Source organism: Cupressus sempervirens, chromosome 6, assembly GCF_028749045.1.
Source record: "Cupressus sempervirens isolate cs-2001-9-10 chromosome 6, ASM2874904v1, whole genome shotgun sequence".
NCBI lineage: Eukaryota > Viridiplantae > Streptophyta > Pinopsida > Cupressales > Cupressaceae > Cupressus > Cupressus sempervirens.
This window is the reverse complement of record NC_143123.1, coordinates 568,061,414-568,087,105: the sequence shown is the minus strand read 5'-3', so window position 1 is coordinate 568,087,105 and position 25,692 is coordinate 568,061,414. Positions and strand designations below refer to the sequence as shown.

The 25,692-nt window shown below is 38.2% G+C and overlaps 1 protein-coding gene across 4 annotated transcripts; it reads left to right on the top strand.

The window, feature by feature from the left end:
• The first annotated feature begins 964 nt into the window (after positions 1–964).
• On the top strand, positions 965–24,585 carry LOC149553537 (uncharacterized). Of its 4 annotated transcripts, none has more exons than XM_089788953.1 (2): positions 965–2,537; positions 23,663–24,585. In XM_089788953.1, exon 1 carries the CDS (start codon positions 1,465–1,467, stop codon positions 2,335–2,337), a length of 873 nt encoding a protein of 290 aa, XP_089645079.1. In that variant the 5' UTR covers positions 965–1,464; the 3' UTR covers positions 2,338–2,537; positions 23,663–24,585. The 4 variants fall into 4 exon arrangements, with proteins under 4 accessions (XP_089645079.1, XP_089645078.1, XP_089645081.1 ...); XM_089788952.1 differs by having other exon boundaries at positions 23,234–24,585; XM_089788955.1 differs by lacking the exon at positions 23,663–24,585 and adding an exon at positions 3,141–3,348.
• Positions 24,586–25,692: the final 1,107 nt, after the last annotated feature.

Sequence of the window (25,692 nt, the reverse complement as noted above, 5' to 3'; positions counted from 1 at the left end):
CTTAGTTCTATGCAGTCATTTGTAAAAGAATTCTTTCACCGTAAGTCCTATAAATACAAATTTTTCCCTCCCAACAATTTGAATTTGAATTTGGAAATCTGTTATTGTCTGTGGCTTTCTTTTCAAAATTGGGCCCTTTTCTAAGAATTCTCAAAATGGTTGAATGGTTGATCCGTGGCTTTGAAACTCTGTCATTTGATTGGTTGTGGTTTCTCAAAGAAGGTTTTGAACTGTGTTACATTAATTGTTGATTTGCTAGGGGTGAGGAATTTGAACTGTGTTACATTAATTGTTGATTTGCTAGGGGCGTAGAATTTGAATTGTGTTCCATTAATTGTTAGATTTGGATGGATTGGGGAGCTCAAACATATCCATCATTGTGATTGCAGGTACTCCAACTATGCTTGCTAAAGACTCCACGATTGCTTGTGAAAGACTCCAATTCCTTACGTTGGGTTGAAAATTTGTCAGGGGAGGGTTGAAAATTTGTCAGAGATGGGATGTCAGAGATGGGATGTCTACATTAGTCATGACATAGGTATCAAGTAATGAGTTGATGTCTTGTCCATGAGGTTGGACATCTATTTTGTAAATTGGTACAATTTGAAATGTAATATTTATTACTTGTTCCTTTAAATTGTGTACAAGAGTAGTTTGACTAATGAAAGCTACCATTTTATACTATTTTATATCAAACACATAATGAATTCTTTTGTCTAGAACTGGTATGAATTTGTATAAATCAATGATATATACAAGGAAAAATTATAATGATTTAATTTTAAGTAATTATTGATAATTAAATACATCAAAATTAGTCTCTTATTGTTCAATCAATAGACTATATTGATACCATAACTGACCCCATCCCTTTTAATTGAATTCACAACTATCGATACCCGTTCAAGTACCGGGTCCTTTCCCCTAATGTACATTGAGTTTCTTCTACTTAAGATATGCGAAAGAATGTCCGTTGAGTTATATTTGAATTCCATGTTTGCCATATGGACGACACCATTGCACCTCTTTTTGCCATCAAAATCATTCTCGCTCGAAGCACAGTCGCCTACATGATTAAGCATCCAAGTGTTGTTGCTGAAACTGAAACCCTAACATTCTCGGTTGTGTTGCAGCAGCAGCTTCATTAATGGACACTTTGGCTTTGTTATGCCGCAAACAATCTGTTGCTGCAGCAGCCATGAACCCCAAAACATGCTGCAAACTATTTGATATTCACCCATTTTATTTTCGCAATGTTTTCTCAACTCTTGCCATTTCTGATGCACATTCTTAGACCCTCTTTTCACACTTCGCCTACACCAAACTCAACATGTCTGATGCCCACATCACTCGCATTTTCAAATTTAACCCCGCCTTACAAAGGCTTCAAACTCTGGAAAATGTCGACAATTTATTAATTTGTTTAACCAGTACGGCTGTTCTGAACTCCAGATTACTAATATAATGAGGGGTCGACCCGAAATCATCTCATTTAGTGCAGAAAGAATATTGGAACCCAAGATCAAACTGCTGGAAGGAATTGGTTTTGGGGGTAAACCTCTGACGAAGATTTTGATGTTGAATCCATACTTTTTGCGAAGCAGCCTCGAGGACGACCTTCTTCCCAAGATGGAGTTTCTAAAGAATGTATTTCAGTCCCAGGATGCGCTCGTTAAAGCCCTGCTACGAGCACCAAGGCTTCTCAATAATAGCCTGGAGAACACCCTGAAGCCCTCATTTGCATTCTGGGAGGGATGGGGTTTTTCTGGGATGGATTTCCATAGATTCTTACAGATACATCCGGCTGTTCTCTTATGCACTTCTTTAACGCCTGCCCAAGCTGATCTCATTCGCAAGATTGGCATCGACAAAGGAAGCAAAGCATTCAAATATATTTTGAATATGGTAGCAATGAGTCGCATGGAGACGTTAGAGGCCAAGTTTGAGAATCTCCAACTATGTGGGCTCTCAGTTGAGGAAATCTGGCAAATAATTAGGGTTAATCCTGTAGTATTTTACCTCTCCAAGGAAAGTATTAGTGCAAAGATGAACTTTGTAGTTAATAACATGGGGCTTCCTGCAGATTGTGTAGTGAAGCATACTTTTTTGTTACTAATCAGTTTGCAAAAGATCACTAGGCCGAGGTTTCTAGTTTGGCAGAAAATCAAATCCATCAATGACCCCAGCGTACCGCTGTTGAGGATATTGGCGATGTCAGAGGCAAACTTTGTTAAAACGACTATAAAAGATCACCCTGAATCAAAATCACTGCTGACAATTTATGAAAATGCCATCTCTAATGCTTCCAATAGCAAAAAGAGTTCAACAAATCGTTAATTAGGATTGAGACAGAGAGAAACAGGACTGGTAAAACGAAGCAAAATTATTAATCGTCTTTGGCAGAAAAGACGTAGGCCCTCCCCATTCGGTTGTTGGTTGAGAGTAATTTTCATTCCCGGAAGTACCATGTTCATCAGGACGGGCTACATTAATATTTCCTCTGACAAACTCTCTGCGCCTATTGCTCTTCCTGTAAGGTATGCACTGTAATTATCTATGTTTTGAAGTGAGCTGATTCCTATCACTGCCAAAATTGAATGTGTTCTAATTGGGGATTATGTAATAATGAAAGCATTTGTTATATCTGTCTTTTTGGAAGTAGTGTCATTATTTGTTACAGAGCCAGGTGTGAATAATCATACGGATTGTTCAGCAAACAAGTTGCTGAGGCCCTAAATGTATACAGCTGCTGTAGTTCAGGGTTTGTAGTGAGTTTACATATCAATAAGTAATTCAGAAAAATAGCTACTTATAATTAGAGTGAAGTTAATCTATATTTTATGGACATCAAAAAAAATTAAAATTATAAGATATCGGCAGAAAAAATTAAAAGTAGAAGATATCGGTACTAATTGATTTTTGGCATAGTTTCGTGACAACACTCTCCAGAACCATTTCCTGCTTGAACTTGACCTTATTGATAGATTAGACAAATTGCTAAGTTTATAAATAAACTGCTACCAAACTAATGAATGCTGAAAATGAGGGTGATTGTTTCAAATTTTAGTCTTTAGGGTGTTTAACAGTGTTTTAACTTCTTAAAAAGAAGCTGAGCCTAATCCTGATTGAAGGTTCTGCAGAATGGCCGTATAATGGCAGGAGAGAAGTTGCTGCTGGCCCAATCGAAAAGCTCACTAGTCTTCCGCAGTTGCATAGAGTCAAAGTTATGTTTTTAAGCACGCGGCAACTTTCATAACTAATGCCTTTATTATTATACTGATCATAACAATTTCTTTATGCATTTTTTAATATCTTATGGTGGTATTCTACCAACTGTACTCTAGCCTACATACATGTGTGTCGTTCAGTACTGCATGGTCTGTATATTTTGGCAAATATAGTCTGGTCACAGGATACTTTCAATGTCTTTTGCAGTTTTATGATCATTAAGCGGTGTAGAAACATTTAATCCACCAATTCAAAAATGATACTGTTGTGAGGTTTTCACACATCGCCCCAAAATCTTGGGGACCCCCTTTTTAATCGCCTTTAGGGCCAGTGGAGAAGGTTAGATGTATTTTTCACCCGGTTTCAACTTGATTTTCTAGAGCTATCAATTCTATCTTTAGGTCGAATACGTTCAAAATTGATTTCAACTTGGCAGGATAAGATTGTGAATTTTGTACTTAGACGATTTCTTTTGAAAATTTGGATTTAATTGTAAATTTGAATGATTTTCAAATAAGGAAATTTTTCGTTAGACTTAGGTTCTTGGAAAATCTTATTTTTTTTGGTGAAATAGAATTTAATTTTGTAAGATGAAGTTAAATTGCAAAATTGATTTTTACTCTAGAGGCAATTTTATTTTTTGTCATAAAATTTTAATTATTTAGCAAAATCGATTTAGAGGAAAATTGCAAAAATTGGCTTTAATAGATTAAATTTGCCTTGAAAGCTTTTGGTATTTAATGAAATTGGTAAATTAATATTAAGAAATGGCTTTTGGTTAGCCAAAATTCAACTTCAAGGATGTATTAATTAGCAAACCCTCATTAAATAGAAATTTTTAGCATCCCCAAGGCACCATTTAATTTCGTTTTGCAATTTGTGGTTAATTAGTAAATTAAAAGTGCAGTTTTCATTTTAGAAAATTAAAATTTTGGCAAAGTATTTAAAGTGGGCCACTAACTTGGCTTTAATTTTGGTTTTTTTTTCCTCTATAGGACCAAGTCGGCCAGCCTGGGAGGAAGGTGAAAGCTGCTATAAAGGGAGTCCCCTCCCATTTCATTTTCATCAATTCATTTGCTCCTCATGCTTGGGCGAATTTGAAGCAAGGGCAGATTTCCAGACTTGGCCGAAATTGGTGGAAGGCAGTTTTTTGGCGATTTTTGGGCAATTTCTCCATTGCCATTGTTGGGCGATTTGTCTAAGGGCCAGATTTTTTGCGTTTTTGGGGATTTTTGCTCCACTTTGTGGGCTGCGATTTGTGCCCTAGGTGGCAGATTTTACAGATTTTGCTCCTTCTTTGCTTGGGCGAATTTTGTGGAAGGGCAGATTTTTTTTTCATGCTTAGCCGAATTTTGTGGGAGCCGAATTTTGTGAGGGCCGAGATTTGTGGAAGACAAAATTCTGATTTTCTAGAGGGGTTGCAATTTTTTATATCAGATTTGGGCAATTTTGTTGGGAGAAGAGATACATATGAAAGTTTGATTTTTGCATAGAAGGCAAGTGTTGGATAAGCTTAGAGGCTTTGTTTTCTAATTTGCAAAGGGATTTGTAATTCTTTGATGTCATATCCCGGATTCCGAAAAGTTGCTGTAAGATTATTAGTTAAGGTGAAAGTCATCATCTAGAGTTGCAAGGAGTGCTTAAGCTGACATCCATTCTTTCGCTCTTTTCTAAAAATTGCACTACTTGGTTCTTCTTGCCTTTTGGTCCACCACTCTACCATCCCGTAATAGGGCGACGAGCATGGAGGATGATAGTGCAAGTAAGAATCCCAAGCGGGCAAACGCTAAGAAAGACAAAGAGGATATGACGCCCAAAACTTCCTTCTTCTCGAAAATGAAGAAAATAACCGATACTAATATCGCTACAGTGGACATGATACGGATGAGGGACAGACTAAAGGAAGGACAATCCCCCTTGGCAAAGAGGATATACAAGAGCGGAATTGTACATGCAACAGCTTTTCCTCCTACTTTGCCTTGTCCGGAATTGATTATGGAGTGTGCATCCAGATTTGATCTAGACAGTAAATCCATCATTTTTGACGAAGGGAAGAGAGTGTTGGCCAACATTGGTGAACAAGCAATTGAAGAGACATTTAATATTCCCCAGAGCAAGGGCATGACAGTTGTAATGGTGGATCAGGCGGCCAAATCATTTCAAGGTAACCAAGAGGCCTACTTCTCACATCTAAAGCGGAATTGGATACACGAAGGAAGGAAAGGAGTTAACAAATCAACAAGGCTTACAGTGGCAGATTTCAAGCCGGAGTATGGCGATCTCATTGTTCTTCTCAGCCGGATCATGGGCCTAGCTCAAGCTATGCAATTCGAAAACTGGATGTACTTCTTCATTGATGAAATTGAAAAGGGAAAAGGAAAATTTGATTGGGCTAGGATCATAAGTGAAAATTTAGAATTGCAACTTAGAACAGTTCAAAACCAAAGGCAATTCTACATGGGATCCTATTTGTTTTACTTAATTGCTAGATTGTATGAGAGTCCGGGACTTAGGGCCTTAGGAGAGATTGGTAATGGGCCGGGGCAATATTTGGTGCATGAATGCTATCCGCAGCTTCATTTGCACAATAACAAGGATTACAAGATGTTTTGCGATGCATTCGCCATGAAGACAGTAAGGGTATTACAAGGGGCGCCTGCTAAGAGACTTTCATCAGAAGCAGAAGCAAGGATTAAGAAGTTTGGGAGTTGGTTCATCCAATTCCCGCAATTCACATACATTAGAGTGGCAGGAAGTACAGTTTGTCCCAAGAGGCTTCCAAGATACCCGCCCGACAAGGTAGTTTTGATGGAATTGGCTAGGCAGCTTGAGCACTATGATAGAGTAATGAGGAATGAGGGGAAAACAGGCGTTTCCTTCTCAATTATAATTGGCAATGATAGTTGCCCAAATCGGGCCGCCTTTGAGGCTGCGGAAAAGGAATTGGAGTGGTATCATCTAGGATGGTACAGAGCAAGGCAAGGATTCGACCCTGTTGGTCTTATCAAGGCATCTCATGAAAGCGAATTTAAGCATGTTCCCACTATAGAGGACTTTTGGGCCAATGCAAAGGATGATTTTCACGTGAGAAAGCTAGCTTTCTCGAGATTGTCGGTGAACATGATGAGAGATATCAGATGGAGAGGCCTTGATATTCCCGATCAATTGGAGGATGATTGTAGTGTGTTGAGAGAAGACTATGAGACAGTAGTTGGAACAGAGTTGAATCCAGTGGATTGGGACGATCATCAGGATCCTTCCTTGGAGGCAGTCACAAGGACAGTAGATTTGCATACCGAGTCGTGGTATAATGCCAAGTTGAGAAAGCTACAAAGACAAAAGGTTCTCCTTACTTATGAGATGATGAAACCGAAGGAAGGTCTAGTAGAATCAATCGGACAGAAGGGTGAAGGAAGTGGCCGGCAATTGGAGACAGTTAGAAATAGCAAGAAGAGGGCTTTGGAGGTAGAGAAAAGCCAAGAACGTTCGGAACCTCCAGCCAAGAGACAGCGGGCAGCGCCGTCAAGGGAGAGTTTAACTAAGGCTAGAAGCCAAGAGGTCAATTCGAGTGATAAAGGGGCCGCAGTGGAGGTGAGCTCTGATTCGGAATCAAGTGGCTACAGTGAAAGTACGGAGTACTCCCCTCTCTCGGAGAACCAGCAAGGAAATATGGCAGAAACTAGTAGAGAAGAAGATGGGCCGATTGATATTGAAGAGATAAGTCAGGCGTCTAAGGCCGTTGGTGATGCTTTGTTGGTCGAACCGAATCCGGATTTGGGGAGATGCACTGCACCACTATGGTTAAGGAAAATGCTTATGCCGAGAGGCGAGGTGGTAATGGCTCACGCAGTTGATGATATCCAAGGACTAATAGAAAAGGATGATAGCGAGAACCAAAAACAGATGGCAAATACGGTGGCAAGGGTAATCAGAAGCGACAGTGATGGTCACCGAAGGGTTCAGATTGCTATACCAACAGTCAATAAGGCAGCGGATGAGATTGCAGCCCAGGAGTACGAAATAGTAGAACATAATTTGGGAAGAAATACAGATGATATGGAATGTGAGGAGGTTCAGAAGGCATAGCATCAATCAGAGAAAGATTGAGGAAGGCAAACGAAAAGATAGTAAAGTTGGAGGCCGAAAACAAATATTGGAGAGATTGCCAGCCAATCCAACAGCTGCATCAGGCAGCCCTTCCTCAAGACAGCGGGAGCAATTCAGAAGAGGTGTCAGCTCAGTTACATGAAGTAAGGGGTTGGATCTATGATACAATCCAAGATGGGCGAAATTTCTTGCCCTCCTTCATCTCAACATTCTAGTCATTGGTGACTGTTAGAAACAAATTCAGATTATTTGAAGAGGAATGGAAGAATTTTCTTCCCATCAAGGATTTGGTTATTCCTAGGCTGCAGGCGTTCATGAGGCTACCGGAGGCATATTTGGAAAGAGCCCGGTTGGTTGATGAGAGAGGATTGAGCATAGTTGAATCTTGGTATGTCGCATTGACTACCAGATTAAGAACACTTGAAGAAATTCATGATGAGATTGCACAACACGACCCAAGCGTCGACACTTCCATTTCGACCATGATGAGCGACGTTGGGGTGGCGCTTGATTTTGAGGGTATTAGAGAGGAGGATGTCAGTGAGACAGGATTTGGATCGAGATTGGATGAGTTAGGAAAGGCTGCCGTCAAAAGGAAACATCTGAACACCTTTTCCTCACTCAATGCTTTTATTGGGTTTGCAAAGGAATATGAGAAGGATCACGAAAGGATACTACAAGCAGCAAACAGCGTGGCAAAGTCAGCAGAACTCCGAGCGAAGCACACACCTTGTCCTCCTATGGAAGAAGTTAACGAAAGGCTAGCTAAGTTCATTGCCTTAGCTAAAAGAACAAAAGAAAAAGGAAGAATTATATTAGAAGATCATCTTATGTAAGCCCAAGTGGCAACTTTCTCTTTCTTCTAGAATAGGAAAAGTGTTTGTTTCTGATTGGCCACCATTTTGGTGCCTTCTCATTGGTTGCCACTTTTGCACTTTTTTCATTGGTCCATTGATGAGGTGGCATCTTCTCATTGGCCGATGGGGTGGCAACCCTAATTAGGGTTTTTGGATCCAATCTGGATCGTCGATCTTGTTTTGATCTCTACCGTCCATTGTATTTTGGACCTCTATATAAGGCCATTGGCTCTCATTTGTAAAGAGAGGGGTTGGAGAAATTGTTGCGAAAATAATACCAAAGTGCTCTCTTTTTCATTGCATGTTGACTAAGAACATTGGGTGTTATTGCATGTTTTCTACTTCCACATAGTTAAATTTTCTTTTCAAGTTGAAGCAATTTCATTTCAAGTTGTTAGAGTAAGAGTAAAATAAAATGGATTGTTGCATGGTAGCTTTGGTAGATGTTTGATAGGGGTCAACACTAGGCCACTAGCATCCTAGCGGCTGGTTGGGAGGCTTTGTGTGGTGATTTAGTTTACTTTCCTTTGAAGCGTTGCATCTATGGAGGTAGGGCCGCTGGTTAGCCTTCATTAGATTCGATCCCCGTCCATCTGCTAACCTTCCATTCTTAGGAGTAGGAGTAGTTGAGTAGCCAAATTTCATGCTTAGAAGAGGTTAGTTAGAGAAGTAAACCAAAACATCGGCATTCTCACCTTCCATCGCCATTCACCCTACATTGCCATCATCGCGCCATCAACATCATCTAGCATTCACACCGAACCACCATCTCCATTTTCTCACCAAGATCCAAATTTTTCTCAAACAAGGAAACGTAAGGCTGCCTACGTGATTACCAGCAAATCACATTGATAAAACTGAGCGAGTATCCAACGGTGTAAGGAACATTGGAGTTATACTCATGTCCCATGAGAGATAACTTTTCAAGAGAGGAATTGTGTATTTGATATTCTGTATCAAGCATCCAATTACTAATATGTTATGTAGTGACACAAAACTCGCATCAACAGATACTCATTTTTGAATTGAACAGATCAATGCAAGAGGGATAGAAATATACCAAAAACAATTTTTTTAGCTCAGTGCAAATGTTTTTGATTAAGGCTTAAAAAGGTTTTTTTACAGGGGATCTGAAACCCCAATTGTTAATAGAAATAAAAAGAGCATTAAGTTCTTAAACAAAACAATGTACCAACCAGCAGGCACACCCACTAAATTACCAGCTAAACCTAGCGGAAGCCAACATGAAAAACCCAAAAAGGAAAGAAAAAAACAAAGAGCCAACCAAGAGCAACCAAGACCAAAAAAGACCACAACAAGAAGAAGCTACTTAAGCCAAATCTTGAACTTTTTCTTTCAGCTCCTGCTGAATACCTTTTATCTGCTCCGTGTGACCATCTTGATGTTGTGCTGGTCAATCTGAGCCTCCTTCTATTTCTTTTTTGTATTGGAGTGAGTCCGTTTACCAAGTCCAATTTCTTCCTCGTCCTTGCCTGGTTCCTCTAGGTCCAGTATCAGTTTGACCTTCTTGCCATGTTCCATGACATTCAAAACATTGTTCAAATGGTCCACCAAAGAGCCCAACAATCCTTGACATTTAGACAGCATTTCCTTAATGCTCTTTTCCATTTTGTCTATTCTCTTTTTCAGCTCTTCAATGACCTCCTGATTCCCCTGCTGCTCTATTACAGTCTCCTTTTGCCTACTCTTGATCTCCATTTCATCAATCCTCCCCTACCCTTGCATTTCAGATTAAACACTTTGATAGAGTGGAAGGTCCATTTTTCTAGCCTAAGAGAATACAATCGATATGGCTTTGGCCATTTCCAACACCCCTTGAGGAGGATTTAAAGCTAGGTCTCTAATGTCATCTTCTGTTAGTTTTACATTAAGCTCATCCTCATCCACAATTTGGAGCATAGGGATTCTCGCCTTCCTCATTTCTTTCTTTTTCCCAGAATTCTTTATCCCTTTTCTCAGATTGGCATTCAGTAGCCTTTCTTTCAACATTAGTAAGAGAAATGTACATATCATGATCAATGGACTCATCATAGCCGACCAGCCTAGTGGCTTCTTTTGGTTCTTCCTCATCCTTGTTGATCTTTTGTGACTCTTTAACTATAATGAAATAACTTGCACAATAGAAGAAATAATATGAAATATTATATAAATACTTGATAATAACTAAGAGTAATAGGCCACTTCGAGGGGGCAACCTCCAAATATCTCCACTGAGAACACACTTCACAATATGATGTTGAAATAAGACTCACAACCTCCTATATATACCTAATTATGCTTAGGTTGAATAGACACAACCCTACATAACACCTAGGCCGACCTACCTACCTAAATAATAATATAATAATGAGAACATGACTTAATTAAGGATTAAGATAGCCATAAGTTGACTATTCATAACCCTATATACACCAATATTAAGGGCATAGCATGCCCCCTCTCTTGAAAGAAGCATTGTCCTCAATGCTAACCAAGTGTGGATTCTTTTGAATGAACTCCTCATCCTCCCATGTGGCTTTTTCAACTAGTAAATTCTTCCGTTGGATGAGATACTGAGTCAGGGTTTTGTTCCTCAGCTTCTTCATTCATGTTTGAAGAATGCACTCTGTTTCCAAAGTTATTCTTCCTTCTTCATCAAGTTCTGGTAGTACTGTTTGAGTAGGAATATTCTGCCCAATTACCTTCTTCAAAACAAGAAACATGAAAAACTAGATGTATCTTTGTTGTTGGTGGCAACTCAAGCTTGTAGGCAACAGTACCAATCTTTTGCATGATTTGTTATGGTCCATATATCTTGGAGACAACTTATTCTTTTTTTGTTGTTTCATTGAGATTTGTTTATAAGGCTGCAATCTCAAGAAGACAGAGTCCCCAAACTTCAAAATTTCTTTCACTACGATGTTGGTCCGCTTGTTGTTTCATTTGATTTTGTGCCATAGCTATCCTCGAGTCCTTAAAGTACCTATTGTTGATGAAGCAAGTGGTCATCTACTGCTTGAACTCTTGGTGAAACCTTTAATGATGATGTGATGGAAGGAGGATGATATCCATAAAGTGCCAAAAATGGAGACATTTTTGATGAGCTATGAAAAGAAGTATTGTACCACCATTCTGGAAGAGGTAGCCAATCTACCCATTAAGATTGTTTTTCTAAAGTGAAACAACGTAGATATCCTTCCAAACATTTATTAACAACATCAGTTTGTCCATCTGATTGAGGATGATATGAAGAACTACGAGCCAATTGAGTACCAAAACATGAGAATAAATCTTTCCAAAAGTGACTAGTAAAGATATGATCACGATCACTAACAATAACCTTAGGTGTACCATGTAGCTTTTGGATATTCTCCAAGAAAACTTTTGCCACTATACTTGCTATAAAAGGATGTGATAATGCAATGAAATGTGCATATTTAGTGAGGTGATCAACTACTACCATGATGACATTATGACCTTTAGATTTGGAAAGCCCTGTGATGAAGTCCATGGATACCTCTTTCCAATGTTGGCTAGGAATATATAAAGGCTGCAAGAGACCTAGTGTCCTAATTGTTTCCCCCTTATTTTTTTTACAAACCAAACATTCAGCCACAAATTTTTGAACATCACCTTTTAGCCCTTTCCAAAAAAAATCTTGCTTGACCCGACGATATGTCTTCAAAAATCTTGAATGACCACCACTTCGGGACTCATGTAGTTCTTTGAGAATCTTGTGTTTAAGAGTGGAATTCTTGCAAAGATATAAACACTCTTTATATCAAAGAATATCCCCCTTTAATCAAAACTTATCTGAACTACTAGGGTTACTTTTTATTTGATTGATGAGATTACTTGTTGCAACATCATTTTGCCACTCTTCTTTGGCTTCTACCACCCAATTTTCTTGTAATATTGAAAGGGCACACAATAAGGCTTTATCTTTTTCATCCTTCCTAGAAAGTGCATCGGCCACAATATTTTCCTTCCCTTTCTTGTATACAATTTCAAAGTCATATCCCAACAGCTTGGTGACCCATTTTTATTGCTCTTCTGATGATAGTCTTTGTTTCAAAAAATATTTTAGGCTATCATGATTTGTCTTAACCTTGAAGTGTCGACCCATTAAATAAGGCCTCCATTTTTTAACTACATGAAGGATTGCTAGCATTTCCTTCTCATAAATAGGTTTGAGTTGATTTTTACCTTTTAATTAGTGACTCTCAAAAGCAATTGGTCGACTTTCTTGCATGAGAATTGCTTCTGTCCCATTTCCAAAAGCATCACATTCCATAATGAATTCCTTGGTGAAGTCGGGAGTGACAAGCATTGGAGTTGTACACACAGCCTTCTTCAATTGCCCAAATGATACATTAGCAGATTCATTCCAATGAAAAGAATCCTTCTTCAGTAGAGTGGTGAGAGGTGCTTCTATACGGCCATAATTCTTCACAAATCTTCTATAGTATCCTGTCAATCCCAAGAAACCCCTCAGCTTCTTAATAGTTTTTGGAATAGGCCATTACATGATAGCCTTAATTTTGTTAGGATCCACTTTTACTTCTTCATATGAAACTATGTGTCCCAAATACTCTACCTCCTTAAGACCAAAAGTACACTTGGATGGCTTAGCATAGAGTTGATGATCTTCGAGTAATTGTAATGCTTGATCTACATGCTGCAAATGTTCTTCTCAAGTCTTGCTATAAATTAAGATATCATCAAAAAACACTAACACAAACTTTCTCAAGAACTTTTTAAAAATGGAATTCATCAAACTTTGGAATGTAGATGGTGCATTGGTAAGACCAAATGGCATCACCAAAAATTCATAATGACCCTCATGAGTTCGAAATGCTGTCTTACAAATATCTTCCTCCTTAATCCAAATTTGGTGATAACTCGATCTAAGATCTAACTTGGTAAAATACATAGCTCCATTTAATTCATCTAGAAGATCATCGGCAACTGGAATAGGAAACTTATCTTTAATGGTGTACTTGTTGAGCACTCTATAATTTGGACACATGCGCCAATTTTCATTCTTCTTACACACCATCACAATAGTTGAGGAGTAAGCACTTTGGCTGTGCTTGATAATTCCTGCCTCTAGCATTTTCTCAACAAATTTTTCTATCTCACTTTTTTGTATGTGCGGGTACCTATAAGGCTTGATGTTTGGTGGCTGGCTTCTTGGAACTAGTTGGATGGCATGGTCACGATCCCTCTTAGGAGGAAGTCCTTTAGGCATATCTCCAGGAATCACTGAGTGACGATCAATTATTGCTTGTAAATTTGGATGAGTAAGAGTATTAGATTGAGAGACTTCTAATGAACATAGTTGGGCCACAAATCCATCTGCACCTTTCTTAAGAAGCTTTTGCATTTGATGAGAGCTTACTATTTGTGGGGATTTTTCCTTCAATCCTCTTAGCTCTACTACCTTTCCTTTTGATTGAAATTGCATGAATAGTTCTTGGAAGTTCATCTCAATTGTTCCCAATGTAGTAAGCCATTGTACTCCCAAAACAATATCTGCTGCACCCATGGATATTGCATACATTGGGGTATCAAGTTGATAATCTCCCATGGATAATTTGATGCTATGACACTTCCTTGAACAACTAACTGTGCCCCCATCTGCAATCAAAACCTGAAACTTTGGGGCTGGATATATAAAACAATTTAGAAGAGTTGTGAACTTTTTGTTGATGAAATTATGAGTACTACCTGAGTCAATCAACACTATTACTTTTTGCTTCTTTAAGAAACCCACTACCTTGAGAGTTTGTGGTGCACTGAAACTTGAAAGTGCATGACAAGAAATGATTGGTTGAGAATCATGTGATTCCTCACTTGACTTCCTATCCTCCTTTGATATGGGCTCATCCTCTTCTTCCTCACTTGGACCTTCAATATAGAACAATTTCTTTTCACTACATTTATGTCCTCGACTATATTTTCTATCACAATTGAAACACAACCCTTTTGCTCTTTTCTCCTTAATTTGTTGTGGAGTCAACCTAGCATGTTGAGGAAGAGAAGGTGTTGAATATCCTTTTTCTCTTGTCACATTAGCCCCTTGCTTTCTAGGAATCAAGAACTTCTCCTCTACCCTGTGTGCCAATATAAAAGACTCATTTACTGAGCTGGGACAAAACATGCGTACCTCATGTTGAATGTGATCCTTGAGACCACCCAAGAATAAATCATTCAAGTCCTCATTTGTAGTTGTATCCACTCTTAAGGATAGATTTTGGAATTTTTGAATATAATCCTTAACTGATCCTGTTTGTTGAAGCTTAGCAAGTTGGCTAAAGAAGTTTTTGTCACACTATTGTTATATTGTGCTTGGATTTCTTCTGTAAAAATTGACCATGATACAGTGAGACCCTTTTTCCTCCTATGAGTACAAAGCCAACGATACCAAATGAATTGATCTGGTTCTAGATATAAGGAAGCCATTGTAACCTTTTGTCCATATGGGATTTGATGTACTTCAAAAAAATTCTCCATTTGATTTATCCATGTTAGAGGATCCTTGCCATCAAATTTGCACATATCCACCTTTGGAAAAAAAATTCCTAGATCCCATAGGGTTAATAAAATTTGTGTCATTATTAGTTGACTTGAAGGTTTCACCTTGATTGTTTGAGAGCTCCTTCCTTATTTCATTCATATAGGTGTTTAACATGCTTTGTATATATGATATATCTCCTCGTAGGTCACACATATCCCTCTTAACCTCTTCCTTGAACTTACTAGGTTCCTCATTGGAATTACTATCCTCTACTACTTCCCAATTTTGATCAGAGGATTTCCCCGGTGTGGTAGCATTCTTTTTGCCTCTTGTTGAAGGCCCCGTCATGATGGAAACCAATATTTTTGAAATAAATCACACAAATGAAATGTAAATTCTCTGATTTATTTATTTATTTATTTACTGTAACTTACTAGGGCCAAGATACCCTTACTTGGAAAAAAAATCACAAAAAATTTAGCAAATTTGTTGTCTTAAGAGAGAATTTTCCTAATTTTGCAATATCTTGTTTAATTTTTTTTTTTTTTCAATTTCTCCAAGCTTTGAAATTTAAGCTCCTCTACTATGTATTCAAAAACCCAATACAAGTTATACTTCAATTCGGCAGGATGTGAGAGATATGAAGATCTCAATAAATTGTGTAGAAAAAATAATTCTACAATAATTTCCTCAAATTTGCTCCAATTCCTCTAAATTTTGGACTATAGCTTCTTTAATATGGTCTTCAAAAACCCTTTAAAAATCTTTCAAAAATTTGCTAAAATCTAAAAGTTACGCTCTTCCCAAAATCACCCCGATGTTGAGAAAAAATCTTGACTCTATGGTGCCAAGATCATGCTTTGATACCACTTGTAATGAAATAACTTGCACAATAGAAGAAATAATATGAAATATTATATAAATACTTGATAATAATTGAGAGTAATAGGCCACTTTGAGGGGGCAACCACCAAATATTTCCAATGAGAACACACTTCACAATATGATGTTGAAATAAGACTCACAACCTCCTATATATACCTAATTATACTTAGGTTGAATAGACACAACCCGACATAACACCTAGGCCGACCTACCTACCTAAATAATAATATAGTAATGATAACATGACTTAATTAAGGATTAAGATAGCCACAAGTTAACTATTCATAACTCTATATACACCAATATTAAGGGCGTAGCATTAACATTTTTCTTGTTAATTGGGGTAGCCGAGGTACTCATCTCTTCTTGATTAGTTTGGGTTTCTTTTTCTTTGTCTATTGAGGAAATAATTTCTTTTGCGTAGAAATTGGAGGAGTCAGAGGCTCTATGCCCCATCAAACATTCTTTCAACAGATTCATAATTTTCTTCTTCCTCGGAAACGCCTATTTCCATTTCCACTTTCTCTTGATCCTCATTCACCTCTTTCTCCTCTTCATACTCACTTTAGCCTTATTATCCGACACCAGTTCCTCATTGATCTTAGATTTCTTATTTTTGTTGGAACTAGAGATATCAATCCCTAGTTCCCTCAAAATTCTTTTCCCCTTCCCCATTTTCTCCCTAGTTTTCGGTTTTTTGACACTTTTCTCCTCATTTATCTTTGAGATAGGATTAGAAACAAACTTTTCCACATAAGTGTGAATCAACCTCATCAAACCCTCATGCATTATAGGTTTGTTAGGGTTAGCCCTTAAAAAATTAATACTAAGAGACAATGAACTGAGCAGATAAAAAGGGAAACACACCTTTTTCTTATATCTGAAATGATTTAATGACAGAAAATGATAAGTATGGGCCCTATCATATCTCCCATCCAAGGCATTGTACTCCGTCACCGCAGTTAACACACGATGGCATAAGAGTTTAATGGATGATGTAACAAAAATACCACCCTCCCCTTTAATAAGTTCACCATCCGTTTCCTTAGGGAATCTATTCACAGCTAATTCAGAGTACTTAAGATCTCGAAAGAAGAGCTTACCTTTTGTACTCAGCCTAGTAATTTCTGCCATTACTGCTATGTCAAGCTTCAACTCTCTCCCTCCAAGGTTGACCTCACCATTGTTCCAGCCATTGGTAAATGCTTCTGTCATGTCTGGTTTCATTGGTTTCAACCTTTTCATGAAAGGTGTAAGCTCTCCATCTGCCAATTTATCCCAAACTTCTTTTTCCTTTCTCCACTTGTCACAAGTGTTGGGTTCTCTTTTCCTCACCTTGCCACCCATTCTCACAGTTTGTAGAGCCGAATTCTCAAAGAAAATTGCAGAGACAAACTTTGAAGAAACTTCACCAAGAAGAGAGAAAACTAAAACAACCCATAATACGTGCGACTTAATAATAACCACACAACTCCAGCTCAAGCTTATTTCAAAATAATTACGCTTCATTTCCCAAAAATCTTCTGTTCTTTACATGATTCAATGAAATATTTCCACTTTTGCTAGATGTCTTGTCATAGTTAATAAGCACTTTATTTTCATAATTGACATTGTCCTTGTGTCTCCAAAAAGTGGTAGTACCCTTAGTAACCACCACGTTAAGAATATTTAAGTAGTTCCCTTCTATCCATATTCCCTTAGGTTTTAAATTTCTTGCCATCTTCATCCCGTGAAGAAGACCCATCACCTTGGCCGCATGGTTGGTTTGAGTACCAAGTGGGATAGCCATGGCTCTGATCATGTTACCCTCTTCATCCCTTATTATAGCACTGCACCTAGCAAGGCTTCAATTACCTTTAGCAGCACCATCAAAGTTCAATTTGATCCAGCCCGGCGGTGGACTACCCCATCTGGCATTTTCTCTTTTCCCTTTGACCTTATCTTTGAGATCCTTCTTTAATGTTTCCTTCAACATCAAAATCCACATTCTCCTTATACATTGAGTTGAAATTTTCTATTACACTATGCTTAGTCTGATTCGCTAGAATCTGGAAATTATCCCTGAAAACCCTATTGTTCCTTACCTTCCAGAGGAACCATATGACATGAGGGAACACAAGCATCCATAGGTTTTTTTCAATGTTTCCTCTAAAATCCTTCCACAACCTACACAAATCCACAAATTTTTTTGGCATTGTCCAACTCAAATTCCATACCTTTAAGATTTCCATCCAAGTATTCCAAGCATAAGGGCAATCTATAAAAATTTGGTTGATCGATTTTGCCTGTGCTGCACAAAGAAAACACATTCCTCTTTTGCTAAGATTGTCCAGAGTTAGAATTTTATCTTGGAGGGCAATCCACTGGAAAATATTTATTTTGGGAATAAGTTTGTTGTTCCATAGAGAAGCCCAAACAAGAGGCGGAATATCTATATCAATCATAGCTTGGACTGCCAAAGAAACGGAGAAAACCCTTGAGGGTTATCCATCCCAAATCAAAGAATCCATAGTACCAGGCCAAACGATAGCAGTATTGAGATGGCATTGAATAGAATTTAGGATTGGGTCGATATCAGAAATTCTAACCCATTGACCACTTCTCCAATAGTCCACCATCTTAGAACCAAGAAGTTGAGTACATCTCTCTCTGACTTGAACATTATCCACAATAAATGACAGGTTTTTCCATCAGCCAACAATCTTTCCAAAAGTCAATAGTCTGACCATCTCCTAGTTTCCATCCAGCTTTAAGATTGGCCGTCACTTTAGCTTGCTGAATGTCGTTCCAGAAAGTTGAGCCCGACATCCTATCATGATTGGAAAGGAAGTTATCCAAAGAAGGAAGATCTTTTAAGCATTTGCTTCTCATTATACTGTTCCAGTCTTTTCTCTCACCATAAATCCTCCAAATTTTCTTAGCCAGTAGAGTTATATTCATAAGTTTAATGGATCTGAGTCCTAGACCACCACTCTTCTTGGGTCTACAAACCAGGTCCCAGGCCACAAGAGCAAGTTTTTTCTTTTCTTCTACTCCCAACCAGAGAAAGGTTTTTTGGATTCTTTCAATAGATTCTTGGAACTTACTTGGAATTTTGAACAAACTTAAGGCATAAATAGGAAGGCTTTGAAGACAGCACTTGATAAGTTGCAATTTACCAGCTTGACTAAGAAATGAGCCTTTTCAACCTACAAGTTTTCTATGAAATCTATCCACCAGAGAGACCCAAAAGGAGTTAAGGGGGTTTAGTTCCAAGAGGCAAGTCAAAGTAGGTCGCAAGCAAGGACCCAATCCAACAATCCAAAATTCTAGCTGTTTTTCCTTGTCTTCTAACTGGAGTATTAATGAAGTCGACTGAGTTTTTTTCCCAATTAATAAGCTGACCGGTAGCCGAGGTATAAGAGTGAAGTAGATTTTTACACTTAGTAGCCTCCTTAACTAAAGACTCTCCCATTATCACAGTATCATCACCAAACTGCTCATGAGAGCACAACAGATCCTTTGAAGAAGGTTTCAGACCCTTAAGCAAACCTAAAGCAACACCAACTTACCAAAGGCAGACTAGAGATTCAACCATAAGATAAAAAAGCATCGGGGAGATGGGATCTCCCTACCTTAATCCCCTAGAAGGCTTAAAAAACTAGAAAAAGAGCCATTCACAAGAACTGCAGCCAAAGAGGGCGAAATGAGCTGATAAACAAGTTGAACAAAACGATCACAAAAACCAAAGTATTTCAAGATTTTGAGCAGAAGATCCCAGTCCACACTGTCGTAGGCCTTTGACAAATCAAGTTTAAGAAGGAAACCTTGAGTATTGGAGCTTTTAGTTGAGTGTATAACTTCATGGACTTTAACAAAAGAATCCATAATTTGATGGCCTGACACAAAGCCATTTTGCTCCAGAGAAATAAATGAAGATAGGAAGACCAATAGGCGCGAAGTCAGCACTTTAGAGAACACTTTATACACAGAGTTGCACAAACTGAAAGGTCTGAAATCATTGACCAAGGAGGCCTCAATTTTTTTTGGAATTAAAGCAATGAAGGTAGAGTTGATTTTCTTGAGAAGATGTCTAGAACCAAAGAATTCCTTAACAACATTACAGAGGTCTAGCTGAACAATATCCCAAAAAACCTGGAAGAAGAACATTGGGAAACCATCAAGCCCAGGAGTCTTATCCCCATGAAGAGAGAAGACCACTTCCTTGATTTCCCCCAAAGACGAAATAGCCACCAAAAACTTATTATGCTCCTCTTTCAGAATGTTAGGGATAGACTCCAATAACTTGTCTTGATCTTCCAAGGCAGGGGGATTATCTTTAGAGAGGAGGGAAGAGAAAGAGCCAATAAACTCTTCAGAGATCTTCTTGTCAGACGTTTTCACTCCAGAGTCAGAATGTTGGGAAACCATCAGGCCCAAGAGACTTATCCCCATGAAGAGAGAAGACCACTCTCTTGATTTCCCCCAAAGAGGAAATAGCCACCAAAAACTTATTATGCTCCTCTTTCAGAATATTAGGGATAGATTCCAATAAATTGTCTTGATCTTCCAAGGCAAGGGAATTATCTTTAGAGAAGAGGGAAGAGAAAAAGCCAATAAACTCTTCAGAGGTCTCCTTGTCAGACGTTTTCACTCTAGAGTGATAAACAGTTCTAGTGATACGGTTGGCTGCCTTATGTTTAGATGCAATAATGTGAAAGAACCTCAAATTTCTATCTCTAGAGTTCAACCACAATACCCTAGATCTCTGTCTCCAGAATTGCTCCTCTTTAGTAATGATCTCTGTCTTTTGGATCACATCTAGCTCAGATTTGATGTCATTTTTTTGTTGAAAATGTCCCCAAACACCTTTTTATTCCAAACTTTGACCTTTTCTTTAATATAGCTCAGTTTTTTAGCTACCCTAAACATAGCAGACCCATCTATCTAAATGTCGCACCATTCTTGAATTTTGCCTCGTAAATCAGGATGTTCCAACCATATTTTCTTAAACTTGAAAGGGAAATTTCTTTTGATTGTAGAGGGTTCCGCAACCAGGGAAATAGGAAAATGATCAGAAATAACTTTAGGAAGGCCCACCAGAGAGCAGTAGAACAAATTTAACCAGTCAACCGAGAGAAGGGCCCTATCCAGCTTAACTTTTATCAAATCTTTCCCAGGTCTATGGTTTGACCACATAAAATTCAGCCCTCATAGGGCAACATCCACTAAGGTCTGGGAATCAATGAATCTCATCAGATCCAATCTACCCTTGGAATGGCTTAGGGTTGATATCCCACCAACCTTTTCAGAATCTCGAAGGGCAATGTAGAAGTCACCCATAATGAGCCAAGGTTCCAAAGGCACAAAGTTTCTAAAGAGAGACAATCTCTCCCAAAAATCCACAAAAACTAAATGCACAAAAGATTGTTCTCAGACAAGATCAACACACCTTGGAAAATAGCCTCATTCCAGAAGACAAGTACTCCTCCAGACGCTCCTTGAGAACTTCATCCCAACACTTTACTTTTCTTAAAAAAAGATAGGAGTTCTAATTTTCCTCTTGGCATCTTAGTTACTTGAACCAGCAGGATATCTGACTTATGATCTTGAGCCACATATGTCAGAATGTCTTGCTTTTGAGGAGCATTCAATCCTCTTATGTTCCAAGACATAATCTTCATTTAGAACATTTGGTGCAACTCTCCTGGATGGTTAGTTGTTTTCCATCCACAATATCAGCTTTACTAGCCATTTCTCTAGTTTCTTTATTGTTCTTCCTTCCAAAGCAAGGCTTCTTACCACCCACATCAGGTTTCGGTTTAGTCTTTGAGACAGTACTGAAGCGCTGGTTGGACGTCAGGAGTTTCTTCTTCCTCCTGTTGACCTCTACCCATTGGCTTTGAGCTCTATTCTCCATTTCCAGACTTTTCTTAGAACCTGAAAGAAACTGGGTTTCTGGAATAAATGAGGGAAGAGGCTCCTGAAAAACAGATATGAACCTCTCTGACCCCTTTGAAACAGACCGAGAAACAGGTTCAGCCATGCCCTCTTGCCCTGAAGCAACCATCCCTGGCAGCACCACCTGGGTTAAGCTCTGACCTTCCTCTAACCCAATCTGCCTAACCTCTTCTTCTTCAAGATCTTCTATCAATATTTCCTCAACCCTTGAGCTTTTCAAATACCCAAGCTCCATGGGAGGCACCTCGACCAAGGGGACAACCAGGTCTGGTTTGTTGGGAGAGAGAGCCAATGAATGCATTTTCCCCACAACTAGGTGGGAAATCGAGGCTTGGAGTGGAACCGGCTGAGGATCTACAGGCTGGAAGGGAACATCCTTTTCCCTCTGCTTCTGGGCCTCTACCAGAGCTTCAATATCTTTGTTTTGTTGAGCCAACAGTTTTTCTATCCAAACCTGTTTGGAAAAAGGAATGGAGGAAGGAGGAGCCAAGGAGGAAGGGGCCTCCTGCTGAGCCACTCCCTTCTTCTTGTTTGGGCAGTTTCTGGCCAAAGACCAGTCTTTTTACAGACAGAATAGGAGAAGGGGAGGGATTCAAACTCCACTTCCTGCTTTAAGATCTGTTGTTTCAAGTTAATTGCTATAACCGAGGGGAGATTCTCCAGGCTCCCAATATTCACACAAATCCTTGCCGAGGAGTCTAGATTTTGCAGAGGTACTTGGGTCAACAGAACGGAGTTCCCCAAAGCAACTCACCAACCCTTTCAAGACATCCATGTCCCAAAACTCTTGCTGAAGGCCTGGAAACCTAATCCAAAGTGGAACTAGTGAGAAGAAAGAATCATCATAGTTCCACTTGGGCAACCATTTTCAGAAGGACAAAGCCATCTTGCCGAACGTCCACGGGCCTCAGCTCAATGCAAATGTTGATAATGAACTTCTGTGCATGTTCTCAATGTACCTTTCGAAAATGTCTTCCTGTGAAAGTAGTTAATCTGAAATTTAGTTTCACTTTAGGAATTTCCTACTTTAGAATGAGGCTACAAACATACCCAGCTTTAAGGTTCTATATCACTTCCCACCTTCAAGATTATTGAAAAAAAATTAGAAGTATACCTTCATGATTGTTAAAACAAAAACTAGAAGTATCAGTGGTCATCTGCAAGATTTTATTAATGTAGAATTCACTTTACAACAATTTAAAATTTGGAAATCACAGTTTTAAGAAATAATCTTAGAGGATTGGAGAGGGAAAGTGATGAATCCAAGACTGATGGAATCCTCAGATGTTTTTGGATGCTGGTGCTGTTTCAATTTACAATGCAGGGAAGTCTGATCCTACCTCATATATTGCCATTAGCTTGCATTTATAGTTTCCAAGATGACTTTATAGTGAATCACAGACACTTAAGCATTTTCGTAAAGATAGTCAAGATTAAAGCTGCATTGGGAACTCTAATATGTAAAACAACTGTTGGAACTTTTTGCAATTTCCCCCACTTTGCATGATGGGAACTGCTTGTGTAGACTATAGTTTTGCATGAATTGCATGAAGATAAAAATTGATTGTTTGATCTCCAGTTTGCATGAATATTCATGAGATCAATTTCTATTTTTAGCTGCCATTTAATGTATTCGAAGAGCCCTATTTATTGAGGCAATTTACTAATGAATAATTTGTCTTTGATCTTAGATCAGTTGATCCTTGATCTTGTCATCAAGAAGATTATGTAATCTCATTCAGATCACTATAAAGTTTTACCTGTTGTTGAGCAATTCTTGCCTTTCTTTCAATTTCTTCAATTGGTATTAGAGCAGACTAGAAAGGATCCAGGGAAGAGATGAAGATTGCAGAATAGATTAGATTACTAATTTATTAGATAAATTGGATCTCAGAAAATGATTCATGTAAAATAAAGTTGTTGTGCCGGTAAATAGAGTGGATCATAGAAATAAAGGTGACTATAGCTGATATGAATGCCGGTGAAGTGTTTGAAGCCACCGCAATTCAAAGTAGATCACAAGGTGTATAGAACTTTTAAAGGAAACTATTGAAGATTGTTTGTAGATCACCAGGTATATAGAACTTGTTAAAGGAAACTATTTAAGATTGTTTTTACAAAACAGAGGAGGAGCAGATCCAGCCACTAAGAAGCCTGCAGAAGTCCACAAAGACTTGAAGAATTGTTTATTTAGAGTGAGGATTGCATGATGAGATCGCAGAAAAAATTTGAATGCTCCTGAATGATCGCAGAAAATAGTTAGTCACTTGTTTGTAGAGGTGCATTGTAGGCGTTGACTGCAGTTGTGTGAGGAAAATGGCCAATAAAAGACAGAGGTGTGAGAAAACTGAATAAAATTTGCTGACTATGTTTTCTGCACGAAGGTTTCAGACTGAAATAACTGCCTGAAGATTTTGAGAAGCCGCCTGTGTGGAAAGTCTCATCACCACCCAATAAAAGAATATTGCTATTTTTTTGGATGCCAGTTAAGCAAATTTTGAAAGCTGCAACCTGCAAGAAGAGTCAACAAGATCTTAGCACAGATGATAGATAGCATTCCAGATGGAGGACTGGAGGAGCATTTGATGAAAAAAGTGTTAAATGTGAGGGATTGCGAAAAGATTACTACTGATAAAATATTTTTTGAAGGCACTGGCTAGGAGTTTGAAGTCCCTGGAGAGCTTGCTGCCAGAAAAATGAAGAGGACCCATAGGGCAAAGACATTGCCTCGGTGCCATGCAAGAAGGTATCACAGTGTGTTAGGTGTTGATTGTAGAAGGAAAGAAAGGTGTGTGAACCATCGATAATGAGGAAAAGTGTTGAAACCACATTAATTTTCAAGAGGTTTTCTGGTGCAAGGAGAGGCCTAAAAATAAGGGAGAAGAGATTCCGGGTGTTAATTTGAAGCGTGCTTACATGTTAACTGGAACCATTACAAAGTTGATCTTTGAAGGACTGTGTAATTAGAGGTGTATTACAGTATTAGCAATGTAGGTTTAATTCATTTATGTCAATGGAGAATGTTGGTAAAAAGGCTAAGAAAGAAAATACTAGTTTAATGTGTGAGAATGATTTTTTGAAAGATGAATTGGTGAACCATTAACCACATTAAATGTTTGGGGAATAAATTGAGAAATACAAAATATAAGGTTTTTTGAAAAAATAGGGAAAACTTGGCAAAATATTGGATTTACCAAAAAAACTTAAAGATTTGAAGAAACAGTCAAAAACTACTTTTTAAAGATTACAGTGCATTGCCATTGCATAGATATATTGAAATAAAATAAAATATATTGTTCAGCCCAATAATTGTAAAACATACCACAATGGCATAAATGCCAAGCACAATATCATTGTCAAAATGTCAATTACAAGATAGACAAATATTTAATTGTCTTTTCATGATGGCAGGCACTATAAAGTTGTACAGGTCTGAGATCAAGTATTAGGTGAGTTTGTGAATTTGTTGAAATAGAAATAATGTTAGATGATTAAGACGTTCAAAACAAGAGTAGTTTTAAAGTATTTTATTATGTATCACTAAAAATTGTAGACCACTGGCTGTGACAAAACAGTTCTTAATCCGAAGCTGGCATTGCTACAGATGCTATGGTATACATCGCAAGATAATGTAAAGTTTCTGCAAATTCTGTGTGATCAAACTGAGATAATACCTTCTCCTATGCTTGTTGAAGATGATCTTCCTTTAATCAGACTTGTATGAAGAAATGTCAATAACATATTTATTATTTTGAAACATTTTATTTTTGCAAGGATTCGTATGGGGTAGACTTGCTTAAAGGAGCAGACTATGTTCTTTTTGTGTGTCCTTTTACTACAACCAAACCCCATATAAATAAGGTAACCAAAGGGCATGTTCCTTGAAGGGACATGACCCTATCTAGGTCGGCCCTTAGTTGATTTCTCATAATCGGCGCCAAGGAGGGATGGTAATTGTTTGTAATCCAAACTAACTATGATTAATTTAGTTCAAACTTAAATGCCATCATCCAAGAGAGACGCCGATCATGCCTTAGACAAGGAGCAATTATTTATAGTCCTTCCATGCATGAATAGATCTATATGATCTTGTGCAATCAAATCAGTATTCTATCAAAGTTATAGATTTAACAAATAACTTGGAACTATGTTCTT

Coding starts and splice junctions, on each gene's coding strand:
- LOC149553537 (XM_089788953.1), top strand. CDS start 1,465: ATGAGGGGTCGACCCGAAATCATCTCATTTAGTGCAGAAAGAATATTG.